The 16408-nt window shown below is 44.8% G+C and overlaps 1 protein-coding gene across 2 annotated transcripts in view; it reads left to right on the top strand.

The window, feature by feature from the left end:
• Positions 1-16408, top strand: part of A2M (alpha-2-macroglobulin) — a 175297-nt gene that overhangs the window by 145702 nt on the left and 13187 nt on the right. For both annotated transcript variants that reach the window (XM_063962089.1, XM_063962088.1), the window contains exons 26-30: positions 7552-7708; positions 10093-10167; positions 10945-11107; positions 13256-13479; positions 15118-15333. In XM_063962089.1, coding sequence (XP_063818159.1) covers positions 7552-7708; positions 10093-10167; positions 10945-11107; positions 13256-13479; positions 15118-15333 — 835 coding nt within the window. The remainder of the gene's footprint in view (positions 1-7551; positions 7709-10092; positions 10168-10944; positions 11108-13255; positions 13480-15117; positions 15334-16408) is intronic.

Genomic DNA, 16408 nt, shown 5'->3' with positions numbered 1-16408 from the left:
TAGTCTCTGCGGCTACCGCAGGTAAGTCGTCATTTTTGTCTTATGCTCCTGCGCCGGCAAAAAAGACACATCACTCTCAGATGCAGTCCTTTCGGCCCAACAAATAAAAAAGGGTAAATGTTCCCCTTTCTTTGCAGGTAGAGGGAGGGGAAGAGGAAAAAAAGTCCACAGCGCCTCCAGGAACGCAGGAGCAGAAATCAACCCCTGCTTCTGCCAAATCTGCAGCATGATGCTGGGGCTCCCGTGCGGGAGTCCGCTCGGGTGGGAGCACGTTTAAAACTTTTCAGTCAGCTCTGGGTTCAATCTGGCCTGGACCCATGGGTCTTGCAAATAGTGTCCCATGGATACAAACTGGAGTTTCAAGATGTCCCCCATGCCGATTTTTCAAATCGACCTTGCCAGCTTCTCTTCCAGACAGAGAAGTAGTAACGGCTACAATTTAAAAATTATGTCAGGATCAGGTTATTGTCCTGGTACCCTTGTCACAACAGGGAGAAGGTTTTTATTCAAGCCTCTTCGTAGTTCCGAAGCCGGACGGCTCGGTCTGACCAATTTTAAACCTGAAATCTCTGAATCTCTACCTGAAAAGATTCAAGTTCAAGATGGAATCTCTGAGGGCAGTGATTTCCAGTCTGGAGGAAGGGGACTTCATGGTGTCAGTAGACATAAAAGATGCTTACTTGCATGTTCCCATTTATCCTCCTCATCAAGCTTATCTGAGATTCACAGTACAGGATTGCCATTACCAGTTCCAGACGTTGCCGTTCGGACTCTCTATGGCACCGAGGGTATTCACCAAGGTGATGGCAGAGATGATGGTCCTCCTTCGACAACAAGGAGTCAATATAATTCCTTACCTGGACGATCTCCTGATAAAAGCGAGATCCAGGGAACGGTTGGTACAGAACATTGCACTCTCCCTGTCAGTACTCCAACTACACGGTTGGATCATGAATTTTCTGAAGTCGCAGTTGGAACCGATGACAAGATTGTCCTTTCTGGGGATGATACTGGACACAGAAGTACAGAGGGTATTTCTTCCAGTAGAAAAGGCTCTGGAAATCCAGAGAATGGTCAGATTTTGAAGCCAACAAGAGTGTCGATCCATCAATGCATTCGGTTGTTGGGAAAGATGGTAGCGGCCTACGAGGTCATACAGTTTGGCTGATTCCATGCCAGAGTATTCCAGTGGGACCTGTTAGACAAGTGGTCCGGATCCCACCTACACATGCACCAGAAGACAATCCTGTCCTCCAAAGCCAGGATTTCGCTCCTGTGGTGGCTACACAGTTCTCACCTATTAGAGGGACATAGGTTCGGGATTCAGGACTGGGTCCTAGTAATAACGGATGCAAGTCTCCGAGGCTGGGGAGCAGTCACACAGGGAAAAAGCTTCCAAGGAAAATGGTCAAGTCAGGAATCCTGTCTTCACATAAACGTTCTGGAATTGAGAGCCATTTACAACGGCCTTCTACAAGCAGGGCATCTTCTTCAAGATCAACCCTTGCAGATCCAGTTGGACAATGTAACAGCAGTCGTGTACATAAACCGTCAGGGCAGAACGAAAAGCAGAGCGGCAATGGCAGAGGTGACAAAGATCCTCCTCAGGGCAGAAAGACATGCAAGAGCTCTGTGGGCAATTTTCATTCCGGGAGTGGACAACTGGGAAGCAGACTTCCTCAGCAGACATGATCTCCATCCAGGAGAGTGGGGCCTCCACCAAGAAGTCTTCGCAGAGGTGACAGGTCTTTGGGGAGTTCCTCAAGTAGACATGATGGCATCTCGTCTCAACAAGGAGCTTCAGAGATATTGTTCCAGGTCGAGAGACCCTCAAGCAATAGCAGTGGATGCACTGGTGTCACATTGGGTGTTTCGTTCAGTGTATGTCTTCCCTCCACTTCCACTGATACCAAAAGTTCTCAAGCTCATAAGAAGAACAAGGGTTCGAGCGATCCTCATTGTCCCAGACTGGCCAAGGAGGGTGTATTATCCAGATCTTCAGGAGTTGCTCAAAGAAGATCCTCAGCCTCTTCCTCTTCGCGAGGACCTGCTGCTGCAGGGGCCGTGCGTGTATCAAGACTTACCGCGGCTACGTTTGATGGCATGGCTGTTGAGCGCCGGATCCTAGCCCAAAAGGGTATTCCCAAAGAAGTCATCCCCACTCTTATTCAGGCCAGGAAAGAGTAACGTCTAGACATTACCACCGTATTTGGAGAAAATATGTGTCTTGGTGTGAATCCAAGAAGGCTCCTACGGAAGAGTTTCACTTGGGACGTTTTCTCCATTTTCTGCAGGCGGGTGTGGATGCGGGCCTAAAATTGGGTTCAATCAAGGACCAGATTTCGGCCTTATCGGTGTTCTTTCAAAAACAATTGGCCTCCCTTCCAGAAGTTCAGACGTTTGTGAAAGGGGTGCTGCACATCCAGCCTCCATTTGTGCCTCTGGTGGCACCATGGGACCTTAATGTGGTGTTGCAATTCCTTCAATCGGATTGGTTTGAACCTTTACAGGAGATAGAATTGAAGTTTCTCACTTGGAAAGTGGTCATGCTATTGGCCTTGGCATCCGCAAGGTGGGTGTCTGAGTTGGGGGCCTTGTCTCACAAGAGCCCTTACCTGATCTTCCATGAAGATAGGGCAGAGTTGAGAACTCGCCAACAATTTCTTCCGAAGGTGGTTTCGTCTTTCCATATAAACCAGCCTATTGTGGTGCCAGTGGCTATTGACACCTTCACTGCGTCAAAGTCTCTTGATGTGGTTAGAGCTTTGAAAATTTATGTCGCAAGAACAGCTAGGATTAGGAAAACAGAGGCTCTGTTTGTCCTGTATGCTCCCAACAAGATTGGGTGTCCTGCTTCTAAGCAGACCATTGCGCGCTGGATCGAAGGAACGATTCAGCACGCTCATTCCACGGCAGGATTGCCGATACCAAAGTCGGTAAATGCCTATTCTACTAGAAAGGTGGGCTCATCCTGGGCCGCTGCCCGGGGGTCTCGGCGTTGCAACTTTGCCGAGCAGCTACTTGGTCAGGGGCAAACATGTTTGCAAAGTTTTACAAGTGACACCTTGGCCGATGAGGACCTCAAGTTTGGTCAATCGGTGCTGCAGGGTTATCCGCACTCTCCCGCCCGTACTGGAGCTTTGGTATAACCCCATGGTACTGAAGTGGACCCCAGCATCCTCTAGGACGTATGAGAAAACAGGATTTTAATACCTACCGGTAAATCCTTTTCTCCTAGTCCGTAGGGGATGCTGGGCACCCGACCCAGTGCGTACTTTACCTGCAGTTGTTAGTAAGTAGCTACACGAGTGTTGTGTTACGATAATTTTAGCATGTTGCTGCAATTGTTCATGCCCGTTGGTATGTGTTAAGTTGAATGCCATGTTGTGCGGCATGGTTGATGTGTGAGCTGGTATGAATCTCACCATTAGTTTAAAAGTAAATCCTTTCCTCGAAATGTCCGTCTCCCTGGGCACAGTTCCTATACTGAGGTCAGGAGGAGGGGCATACAGGGAGAAGCCAGTTCACACCCTTGAAAAGTCTTAAAGTGCCCATGGCTCCTGCGGAACCATCTATACCCCCCATGGTACTGAAGTGGACCCCAGCATCCTCTACGGACTAGGAGAAAAGGATTTACCGGTAGGTATTAAAATCCTGTTTTCTGGAGTTATATAACAAAATGCAGCAAAGAAGATGGTACCTCTATACCACAAAGGGAAACCCTGTAAAATTATTTGGATTAAATATTAATAACCATTTTATTTGGAGTAAATAATATACAGCACAGAACAGCACCACTGGACTTATACAGCAGTACTACTGGAATTATACGGACGTACCACTGTACTTATACGGCAGGACCACTGGACGGGATTTATACGTCAGTATCACTGGACTGGATTTATACGTCAGTACCACTGGATTTATACGCCAGTACCACTGGAATTATATGGCAGTATCACTGGAATTATACTGCAGTATCACTGGAACTATACGGCAGTATCACTGGAATTATACGGCAGTACCACTGGACTTATACGGCAGTACCAATGGACTGGATTTATACGGCAGTATCACTGAATTTATACACCAGTACCACTGGAATTATACAGCAGTATCACTGGAATTATACGGCAGTATCACTGGAATTATACCCCAGTACCACTGGATTTATATGCCAGTACCACTGGATTTATATGGCAGTACCACTGGCTATATACGGCAGTACCACTGGACATATATGGCAGTATCACTGGAATTATATGGCAGTACCACTGGACATATACAGCAGTATCACTGGATGTATACGGCAGTACCGCGGAACATATACGGCAGTATCACTGGACATATACGGCAGTACCAGTGGACATATACAGCAGCACAGGGACACCACCACAGTACTGATGCAGGACAACACAGCATCACTGCAATGGACTGGACTTATACAGCAGCACTGGACATATGGCAGCAAGGGGTGTATCTACCCATTGGCCAGGATGGCACTCGCCAGGGGCGCCAGCCGAGGAGGGGGCGCCACCCGGCAGTGCCACCCTCGACCAATGAGTGGAATCACTTAGTAGTGGCATCGCCTGGGCTGGAGGATCTCACAGTAGGCAGGAACAGCAGTGTTCAGAACCGCAATGCACTAGTGAAGAACGTGAAAGTAAACTACAGTTCCCAGTAGCCCTTGCTGTCGGGACCTCCTGGCAGCAAGGGTTGCTGGGAGCTGTAGTTTACTTTCACTTTCTTCACAAAGTGTGGTGCGGTGCCGAAGTGTGGTGTTCCTGCCTACTGTGCAATCCTCCAGCCCAGGCGATGCCCACTTCATCACATTAGGTACTGCAACATATTAATTGATATGTGCTTTGAGGGGGGAGGACTATATGCAGGGAGGGAAAAGGACTATATGCATGGTGGGGCGATACTGGGAGGGGGATGGAGACTATGGCTATGTGTTGGGAGGGGGATGGAGACTACGGCTATGTGTTAGGAGGGGGATGGGGACTACTGCTATGTGCTGGGGACAGGAGGTTATCTACCCATTGGCCAGGATGGCACTCACCAAGTGCACTGGCTGAGGAGGGAGCGCTGCCTGGTGGTGCCACCCTTGGCTGGGAGTGGAATCACTTAGTAGTGGCAGTGTCTGGGCTGGTGGTTCGCACAGCAGCCAAGAGCTGGCACCGGTGTTCGTCACCACAGTGAAGAAACGCAAAATAAACTTCTAGAATGCTATTCTTAATATATCACTACATCACCACTACTAGATAGTGCGCAGAGATACCTTTTCACTGCCATTAATATTTGATTATACCCCCTGACTGCAGGAAAGAATCGCTGGGCATTGCCCCTCCTCGGCAAGGCACTGCTGATTTCTCCACAGTGCGACAAGGATTACTGTGTGGGCATGATGTGTAAGGGGCACTATGGTGTGACATAATGTGTATAAGGGGTACTATTGTGTAATGTAATTTGAATTGGGAGTACTATTGTGTGGTCACGTCCCTTTCCCACAAGATCATGCACCTTTTTTGCCTATGCACCTTCCCTATTTCAAATATGGGGGGGGCAGTCCCTTACATTGCCAGGGGCGCCCGGTCCCCTAGATACACCTCTGATGGCAGCAAAGGACACCACCACTGTGTCTGGACTGATGCAGCACAATACACCACCACTGAACTGATGCAGCACAACACAGCACCACTGGACTGGACTTATACAGCAGGACTGGAAATATGGCAGCAGAGTACACCACCACTGTGACTGGACTAATGCAGCACAATACACCACTGAACTGATGCAGCACAACACAGCACCACTGGACTGCATTTATACAGCAGGACTGGAAATATGGCAGCAGAGTACACCACCACTGTGACTGGACTGATGCAGCACAATACACCACTGAACTGATGCAGCACAATACAGCACCACTGGACTGGTCTCATACAGCAGCACTGGACGTATGGCAGCAGAGGACACAACCACTGTGACTGGACTGATGCAGCACAAGACACTACCACTGTACTGATGCAGGACACTGAGGACGGAGACACGTCCTCTCGCTACACTCTCCAATGCTGGAGTGAAAATGTTGGCGACGCGCGGCTCCTTATATTGAATCCAAACCCAGAGAGAATCTGACAGCGGGATGATGACATTTTGCCTCGTTCTGGTTTCCGAGTCAGGTGGGAAAACTCGAGCCTGACTCAGATCCGGGCTCAGGTAGTGAAGTTCGGTGGGGGGCTTCGGTTCTCAGGGAACCGAACCCGCTCATCATCTCTAATAGTTAGTAAGAGGTTTTGGTGTGCATGTGTGTGCAACAGGATTACATCCTGCTCCTAAACATATAACAGTTTGCTAAAATATAAAATAAATGCACTTAGAAACACTCTCATATACAGTAGGACATTGTAAATGCACAGTCACAACAAAATTATCATTTTAAATGTAGAATTTTATTTTAACAATTAATAATTTGCTGAATTTGAAGTGAATAAAAATATTAAATCACAAGTAATGAATATAATAATAATAATAATAATAATAATAATAATAATCATGGTAAGTCGCAGGTAATACATATAATAATAATAATAATAATAATAATAAGAAGAAGAAGAAGAAGAAGAAGAATATAAAATGCAGGTAATCATAAATAAATAATGTGTAAGATACTAGCGCTTAGAGGAATTTTTATGGATAAAGTTTTACTTTCAAAAGGGTGATTACATTCAGGGTTCCCAAGTTTATGTCAATCCACACTTTGGGGGTATTCAATTAGGGCTGTTTTTTCGCCTAGATGAAAAAACTGCAGTTTTTGCTATTTTTTAGGGTGTATGGGGATTTGCTCTATTCAATAGGAGGGTCGTTTTTCGCCTAGGTGAAAAATGCGGCAGGTGCGAAAAATATGTTGATCCATGAATCCATCCATGTGTTTTCACACCTGTGCCAGCGAATCCGGAGGCCGTTTTTGACAATTTTGAGGCATTTTTCGACATTGCCTTTTCACCAAAAAAAAAGAAGTGAAAAGGCATTGGCGAAAATACTTTAAAAACGTGCGAAAACGCCCCACAATTGCAAATGAAGGGGGGTGAATTTAATAGCTCCGAAATTATAGGAGCTAATTGAATAACCCCCTTTGGGTGTTAAGAAATATGTTAATGGTTTAAAAGCTAGTATATTACACATTATGTATTTCTGTTTGGTCTATATATGAGGTATAGGTGAGAATTCCTCTATATGTGCCATATCAGCAGCATTCTCTATTTTAACAGTGCAAATTATAGCATTATTACTTTATTAAAGTTGTAGGTACCACTACTAACTATAATAAGTGTGCACTTTGATTAATGCTGTTATGGGTCACATGTCACTTACAGAGTATAGGCCGCAATGTGTGAGCCTGAGCAATATTCAGTCTATAAATTCAACAGGAATTAGACTTTTTACTAATGTCACTCATGAATTAACCTATACACCTACACCTATGTACCAGAGCTATGTTGACCATAAGGAGGAGTAAACTACTGTGTACTCTGATTTGTCCCACAGGCTGACAGCCTTTGTTGTGAAGTCCTTTGCCCGAGCTAAATCTCACATCTATATTGATCCAAAAGCATTATCAGACTCTCTTCAGTGGCTTTCAAATCGTCAGAAACAAAATGGCTGCTTCCAAAATGTTGGCAGACTATTTAATAACGCTATCAAGGTAAGAGAGAAAGGGATGCTGTGGTGGGTGCATTTATCACATCACCAACACTTTTTATTCCTCCATATTGTTGGGTTCCTGATATCAGGTGGGAACCAGCCTTCGTGGCTTCCCCTTTTGATAGCCCTTATCTCCTTGGTTTGATATAAGGCTCCTCCTTGTGGACCTTGCTTAATATAACTCCCTGAAGTCTGGGTATAAGAGTTGTACACAATGAGCATGAACCTCGTCCAACAAAGTAACATAATCATGAGACAAAGGAATGTGGGCAGCATGGTTGATGTCACTAGTGTATCTATAATGGGTGCAAGGGGCATACGGGCCACTGGCTCCAGGGGGACCCACATGCTGCACACTCTGCACCCATTTAATTATACTCACCTCTCCATTGACCCGGCGCTGGCTGTAGTGTGGCAAATATCACTCGGAAAGTGGCCACTGTAGCTATTTTCCAGAAATCTGCATATGTGCAATAGAGATGTCCCCAGGAAAACGGCGCGAGTGCCATGTTCCCGGAGACCTGCACATGCACAGTAGACTCTGGCACAATGCAGAGTCTACAGCACTGCCAGAGAGGAGGGTCCCAATCAGAAACTGCATACAGGCCCCCTCCTCTCTTAAAGCGCCTCTGTTTGGTGTAGTGGTTAGCCTCACAACTCCAAGATCAGGTGTTCAATTCCTAATGAATGCACTGTGTGGAGTGTGTATGTTCTCCATGTGTTTGTATGCATTTCCACTTTGTGCTCCGATTTCCTCAAACACATACTGTAGTATTAGGATAGTTGCCATCTGACATAAAATTAAACCTGGTGTGTATGGCTGTTCATGTGATAGGGAATGTAGACTTTAAGCTCAGCTAGGGCGGGTACTGATGTGAATGACTGAAATGCTCTTTGTAAAATGCTGTGTAAGCACTATGGGAGTCATTCAGACCCGGCCGCAATGGCGGCTCGCAGCACAGTTTGACAGTGGTGGTAAACTGTGTATGCGCAGTGGCTGCACAGCTGCTGCATGGCCATGCACATTGTGGTCGCATCCCCAATGGCTGTGACCTCAATGTGATTGACAGGCGACTGCAATGCAGGGGTGGGGTTACAGTGTTGCTGGGGCGTCATCTGGAAAATGGGGGCAGGCCGGGACCGTATTCGCGGTGGCTGTGTGTCGTCACATGCAGCCGCACTGAAAAAATGGCCGCTGGCTGCCTGACAGTGCAGCCAGTCTGCGCTGCCAGGGGTCAACCTTAGTCCCGATGCATCCGCAATTAAATTGCAGACGCATCGGGAGGCGGCCTTACACATGCTGGGCATCCTTGCCTTGTTATGGGCGGTCCCCAGCATTGTACAGATAGGATCAACAGCGATCTGCGTTCATCTCTGAATAACCCCCTATATTAATAGCTTTATTAATAATCAGTTATTTATATAGCATGTACATAGAGCTGTACAGTACAAAGAATATTAGCCATTCACATCAGTTCCTGCTCCAGTGGAGCTTAAAATCTATATTCCCTACAACATGTACGCACATATACATACTATGATTATTTTGAAGCCAATTAACATACCAGAAATTTTGTAGTTAAGATGGAAGCCAAGCTTTCATATACAAGGTGCTATTCGATTCTTTTCACCCCCTTCCACACCCATTTGGTTTATGCTGATTGGTGTGGTATAATCATTTCAGCTCGCTACCCCTGGGGTAGCGAGGGCACCCAACCCTTTACGCAGCTAAACCTGATTACTATGGGCATGATATGCCCGATAACGGGGATCAGTTTAGATAAGCTAATGGGTGTGATATATAATTTGAATACCGCCAATAAACGCTACACTGTTAGGGCTGTGTTGGGAATCAAACCCAAGACCTCAGTGATGTGAGGCAGTAATGATAACGATTCCATACCTCCCAACATTGAAAAGGGGTGGGTCTTTAGAAAGGGGGCGTGGATTTATGGGAGTGCCGCGACTGAGCCACGCCCCCATTTTCCATCATTATGGGGGCATGGCCAGGGCTCTGTGAGCTGCTTGCATGCCCCCTGTACCTCTGTCTCTAGTGAATAGATGCTGTGCGCATCACCGCTGCTCTGGGAGTTATGCTATTCCACCAAGCAAGCTGCCTAATTACTAATAAATAAATAATGGGTAGTGTCCTCTTCCCAGAGGCATGAAATGAGTGTCTTTATGAGTAAGGTGGAGCAAAAGAACACTTACTGCATAGGTTCCAGTGACCAATCACAAAAGCTATCATACCTGTTATTAACCATGCAAATGAGGATCAAGCTCTTTATTCAGTCACTAAAATACAGTATAGGTGGTGATGTTCTGAGTTTCCTCAGATCTGACTCCAACCCCCTTTTTTTACATAATATCTTTGATTTCATATAGGGAGGAGTGGATGATGAAATCACATTGGCTGCATACATTACCATTGCTTTACTGGAGTATCCACTTCCTGTCACGGTATGTACACAGAACTTTCTGTATTATGCACTTTGTAATGGAAAGTCACATCATTCATTTCATGGCTTCTAATATAGGGTCCATATAGGCAGAGAGACAGGTAAGAAGTGACAGGGCAAGCATTTGGTGCTATACAAGGGACATTTCTAAACACTGACAGTACAGGATTGTTGATAACAAGTGTATGGTTGTTTATCTATTTATTTTCTGCTGCACTGTATATCACTGTTTTTCTGTGCAAATCTTTTATAAATGTTTCACAGTAAATCTTGGCAAACATCTCCGTTTCTGATTTTTGTATCTCCTCATTCATAAGTACTGCAGTATGTATTGTTTCTGATTAAGAGCGCGGTCACAAGAGCATTTACTGAATAAAGCTGACAAACACGGCTAGGGAATACAGTGATGTTTACTGCTGGCAGGAAAATGTTGCTTGAAAGGTTCTATATTACAGATATACTGTTGCTCAAATTATGCTAAATATCCCATCTCAGAGTGCCAGGTCCCAGGCATCTGAGAAGTACCAGGCGTCTTTTCACTCAACAATTGCATCCCATATGCAAAAATATATGCACAAATATATCTATATTGCTAGTGATTTGTGAAAAATCTGCTCTATGCCAGCCTTTAGTTAAAACTCATTAATTTCAATAGGACAGCATGTTTACAAAAGGAATTAAGTCGCAGAGAAATCTCCCAAAGTTCAGCACCCTAGAGAGCTTTCATAGTAATTTATGTACAGAGTAGTTATATAAGTGAAATCATTTTTTTTCATAGGACATAGTAGTGCGAAATGCGTTGTTTTGTTTGGAGAATGCATTGGATGGTAAAAACAGCGTCTACACACAAGCTTTAATGGCTCACGCTTTTACTCTTGCCGGAAAAATGGAACTTCGTTCTCGGCTCCTTCAATCCCTGGATGAACAGGCCATCAAGAAAGGTGAGATAAAGAAATAGTAAAAGTAGAGAATATTACAGTGTTGAGTACATTTTATCCATTTTTTAGTATCAGATGTCACTTAAAAACTGGGGTTATTATTCGAAATTAGAGAACATAAATTCATATAACAAAACAACACTGAACAATAAAACACAGGGGCTCATTTATCAACGAGTGATAAAACGTGTTGTGAATGATAAAACTAGAGATGAGCGGGTTCGGATTTACTCGGTTCTTTACGCCAGAATTATCTCCATTTCTTATTTTCTGGATTTTTCTTATTGGCTAACCAAAACACGTCACGTCTGATAGCCAATAAGGAGATTCGGATAATCCGAGTAAATCCGAGTACAACCGAACCCGCTCATCTATAGATAAAACCCATTGCATATGATAAATGGTGCTGTGGCCAATCAGCACCCAACTGTCATGTGTTCAGCTCTTAACTGCCATGTGTTTGAAAAATGACAGTTGGAAGCTCATTGGCTGGAGCACTATTTATCATACGCAACAAGTTTAATAATTCACAACGAGTTTTATCACTTGTTGATAAATGGGCCACTAAATGAACTTATAAAAGTTGTCAAAACTGCCCCAAAAAACTGATGTCAGTCTTTTGTGACACATACCATTAGCTTTGTCAGTCCAGCTAAAAGATTAGAGGCCCTTGGCACCAAAGGGACTGATTCAGAAGTGAATGCTGTGGCAGCATCGGATGCAAAGGGTTTTAGTCTGCGCATATATCCGAGCCACATTACACATGCGTTCCTATGGTAACTGCACAAACACAGATCAAAATTGCACGCAGATCCTTACAATTTCAAAAGGTCTTCTAGGTGGAAATTAACGGGATCGCTAGCTAGACACCGGCACATCTCGGGCGTGTCATGGTCGGCATCAAAAGGCGCATGTGCAACTGCATCCATCCACTCAAAATGTCAACGTATGTGATTGTTGATATTTTTCAACTCTTCCATCAAAGTTAATTCATATAATTGGATTATTAAGTAGGGTTATCTCGTGCTATATACCCTTATGAGATATCTTGGAGTGAAACAAGCTATATCCAAGAGGATAGAAGGATAGAAGTGAAAAATGAGAGTGTTAGGCAAGTGAAGGTAGCTGCTGAGTATTAGAAAGAGGACAGCAGTAAAGTGTCAGTATTAGAAGGAGGGGTACATTTCTTATAGGATTTACATAGAATATCTGTGTTATTCCATTTATGACACACAGTATTCCCCCTTGTACACAATGCGCACCTTAGTGCACCTTATACACGCCCACAGTAGCCATGCCCCTAATACACATTATGCCCACATCAGTAGTGCCCCTTATGCAATGCCCACAGCAGTAGTGCCCCTTATGCAATGCCCACTGTAGTGGTAGTGTCCCTTATGCAGTGCCCACAGTAGTAGTGCACCTTATGCAGAGCACTTAGTAGTGGTGCTCTTTATGCAGTGCCCCAAGTAGTAGTACCCCTTTTGCAGAGCCCCCTATGCAATGCCCTCATTAGTAGTACCCCAGTGGTAATGCCGCCAGTGGTAAATCCCCCTGTAGTAGTGCCCCCAGTGCTAATGTCCCCATTAGTATTGCCACCTGCAGTAGTACCTCCAGTGGTAATGCACCTATTAGTAATGCCCCCTGTAGTAGTGCCCCTTACACAGAAAACCCTCCCACAATACTTACCTTAAGCCTTGCTCTGCTGCTGTCCTTCTGGCCGCCTGCTCCTCAAAAATATGGGAGAGACACCATGACTTCTCTCCTATAGTGCACACTGCAAGAGCTGGAAGCCAGAGCTCAGGAGTTAACTCCTGCCTCCAGCTGCCACTGTGGGAAAGGTAACAAAATCTCAGCAGGCGCCCGGCATCTCCCTGTGGAGCCGGCTGCCATCCTGGGTAATATAGGCCGGAGGAGGCAGAACTGGTTCTGTTTCCAAATGAAACTGACAGAGCACAGTTCCGCTTGTTTCCGGACCACTTTAAGGCCTCACTTTATCTCCCTCCAAAATTTGATACATCTCCCCTCACATGAGATAACTAAACCAGGAAGAAAATTACCTCTTAAAGTTGAAGTACGGCTGCTGAACTCCACAGACTGTGAGATCATATATGGTCAACAACAATAAAACAACCTTATTTCATATTCCAGATGGTACAGTCCACTGGCATCGTCCAGAGTACGCAGATGAATCCGGCACAGTAAGAGCCCCTCATAGAAGGGCCCAATCTATAGAAGTGGAGATGAACGCCTACGTGCTGCTGGCCATATTGGCCAAACCCAAGATCGCTGATGAAGATATAACAGCTGCCACTAAAATTGTCACTTGGCTCATAAAGCAGCAGAATCCTAATGGTGGCTTCTCATCCACTCAGGTAGGATTCATGTCACACCTGTAATATTCACATCTGGTCTCACCTCATGTCCTTCCTTCCAGCGTCTCTGTATATTTAGTCCTTTCATATGTCTGCTACAGTTGTACAATACACGTACATACTGTATAAAGTAGCAAAATTACATAGTATCTACAATTACTAACTTCTGGATCCAGATGATAGATCTACACTGTCTAGATAGACAATAGGTCGACACCATATGGTCGACATGGTCAAAAGGTCGATATGTAAAAGGTAGACAGTGCATCAGGTCAACAGGTACAAAAGATCGACAGTTTCAAAAGCTTAACATGACAATGGTCGACACGACACACATATGGTTGACACAAGTTTTTGGGTGTTTTCACATATTTTTTTATAACTTTCCTTAATTTATCATCTACGTGGACTACAATTGGGAATAGTAACCCGTGCCAAGTGCAGAAAGCACCTTGCCTGAAACGTGGCGAGCAAAGCAAGCCCATGAGGGTATACGTGTGCTATAGGGGTCACATATCATTAAACATAGACAATTACACCAAATTTTTTTTTTTAAATTGTGTCATCTATTTCCATGTCAACCATTTCCGTGTCGCCCTTTTGACCCTGTTGACCATTTTCTACTGTCAGATAAGATAGGTATTGAGATATTCACACAGGGAGTGCAATTAATACATTTATTAAAGTATACAATATAACATATATTACATAATTAAATGCAATGAACAAAATACACATGCATAAATGAATAAAATCTGTAGTTCTCCAGTACTATTAATTGCTGAATATATATATATATATATATATATAAACGTAAGTCCCTATAGTGAATGGTGAGTAAAGGGTTTATATCCTTGATTTCACTCTGCTGTTGGAATCAAGAGATTTCGTCATACTGCCGAAAATTCAAACTCACCAATACAAGGTGCACAGTGCTGTATTGTAAACAAGCTTGTGAATATGTCCCGTAGTACTTGTCGGAAAGTGGAGCGCGGGCGCTTGACTTTGCTGTTAGTATTGGTCTCTGCACTATGCTCGACCTCCAAATTATAGGCTGTCAGTACAGCGGACCACATGCATAATGGACCGGCGCTATGTTCGTCCTCATGCAGTCTCGAATAATGAAATTCGGTGGACATACTTAGGTTGGTGGCTAAGCTTGCACTAGGGTTTATTTTGTTAATTTTTCTACTGTCTACTTTTCCATGTTGACTTTTTGACCCTGTCAAACTAATGCATGTCGACCACATAGGGTCAACTTAATGACTGTCTAATTCCTGTAGATTTTTTATACCACACCCTTTTTGGTAGGAGTGCAGGGAGCAGCTCGCTGGTCCTGTTATCTTGTGGTCCAAGTCTCTCTGGTCTTAATCCAACCTGATAACCCAGATTTTTTTTTTCTTACAAGTTTCCTTTTTTTTGACAACATTTTGACAGGACAGTGTGATAGCCAATCTCAGTACTGCAAATCTCTCCAAACAACCTGCAGGTCTGCTCAGTTGTACATATGTATATTATGTGTATGTGCACTGTGCTTACCTAGCATTGGCAATTTCTGTCTCTTGTGTGAGTACAGGAGGCTGATAAACCACACTCAGGCCATCCCTTACCTTTTCCAATATTTTGTGCTTTAACCAGGATACAGTAGTTGCTCTCCAAGCTCTGTCTCTCTATGGCTATTATGCTCTCAGCCATGATGGTCCTCGTGACATCTCCGTCACCCTGGACAGCGCTCAAGTTGCAAAGCTCCACGTAGAGGATTCCAACCGCCTGCTCCTGCAGCGTGCCACCTTGCCCAGCGTCCCGGGAGATTACACTGTCACAGTCAGCGGGTCTGGATGTGTATATATGCAGGTAAGTTTCCACCCATATAACTTTCCATATTGGGTTACAAAGATTTGGTGCTTCTGTTATAAACATAATACAAACCACAAAAAAACACTATCTCACAACAATGTAGATTCTCAGATATGAACCATGACAAAACCTGTGAAGGCCGTTTACAAACCTGAAAATGTCTCTGCTTTGCAAAACCAAGTTAGGACCTGACATGCTCATAGATTGCTGCTGAGGCATGTGACAAAGTGTCCACCTATAACAAAGACAGACTCCATGTCTCCCGTTTTCTTTGTTAATGTAAGACATACACATGGTTAAACCAAGCAGCAGTTTAAAAGGAAAGAAAAGTTTATTTTATTCTTAAAAAGTATGGCATTTTAAGTAGTAGGCAACATGCTAGAATTGAGTGTAGAACATTGGCCTATCTACAGTATAAAGGGTGCAGGGTAGTGCAGTGTTCACAGGCCCATGGGTCTAGGAGGGCCCACACTGCAAACCCTACACCCATATAAATAGGAAATACCTGAAGAAAGGCCTGCGTTAGCCCATGCTGCACAGAGAAATCACTGGTAAAATGGCGCAGTGGCCATTTTCCCAGGGATTTCTGCATGCACAGTAGAGGAGACTCCAGGACTATAGCACAGGTACCAGCAGACGCATTGCGCACGCGCGTCGTTGCCAGGCGGCAGCGACACCGCCAGCGGAAAAAGTGATCGCAGTGGCGATTGCAAGAAGACTGACAGGCGGGAGGCGTTCCGGGGTGTCAACTGACCGTTTTCCAGGCGTGGTGAAGTGAACGCAGGCATGTCCAGGTGTTTGGAGGGCGGATGTCTGACGTCAATTCCGGGACTTTCATCGCTGGATCCATCGCACAGGGTAAGTAAGTCTTGCCCTGGTCTTGTTTTGCAGGAAACTTTTTTAGCATAGCAGGGCTGCGCACTCTCCCATAGGCGGCGTCAAGTTGATCGCGCGAGCAGCAAAAAGTTGCTACGTGCGATCAACTCGGAATGAGGACCCATGTTCCTGGAGAGCTGAGTAAAAATGTTAGAGGATATTTGTCGTGGCCCGCACTACCACTCCTGGTGCTAAT

The sequence above is a fragment of the Pseudophryne corroboree genome, chromosome 3, assembly GCF_028390025.1.
Source record: "Pseudophryne corroboree isolate aPseCor3 chromosome 3, aPseCor3.hap2, whole genome shotgun sequence".
Taxonomy (NCBI): Eukaryota; Metazoa; Chordata; class Amphibia; order Anura; family Myobatrachidae; genus Pseudophryne; species Pseudophryne corroboree.
Note: the sequence above shows the minus strand (reverse complement) of the source record. Positions and strands in the feature narration are given on the sequence as shown.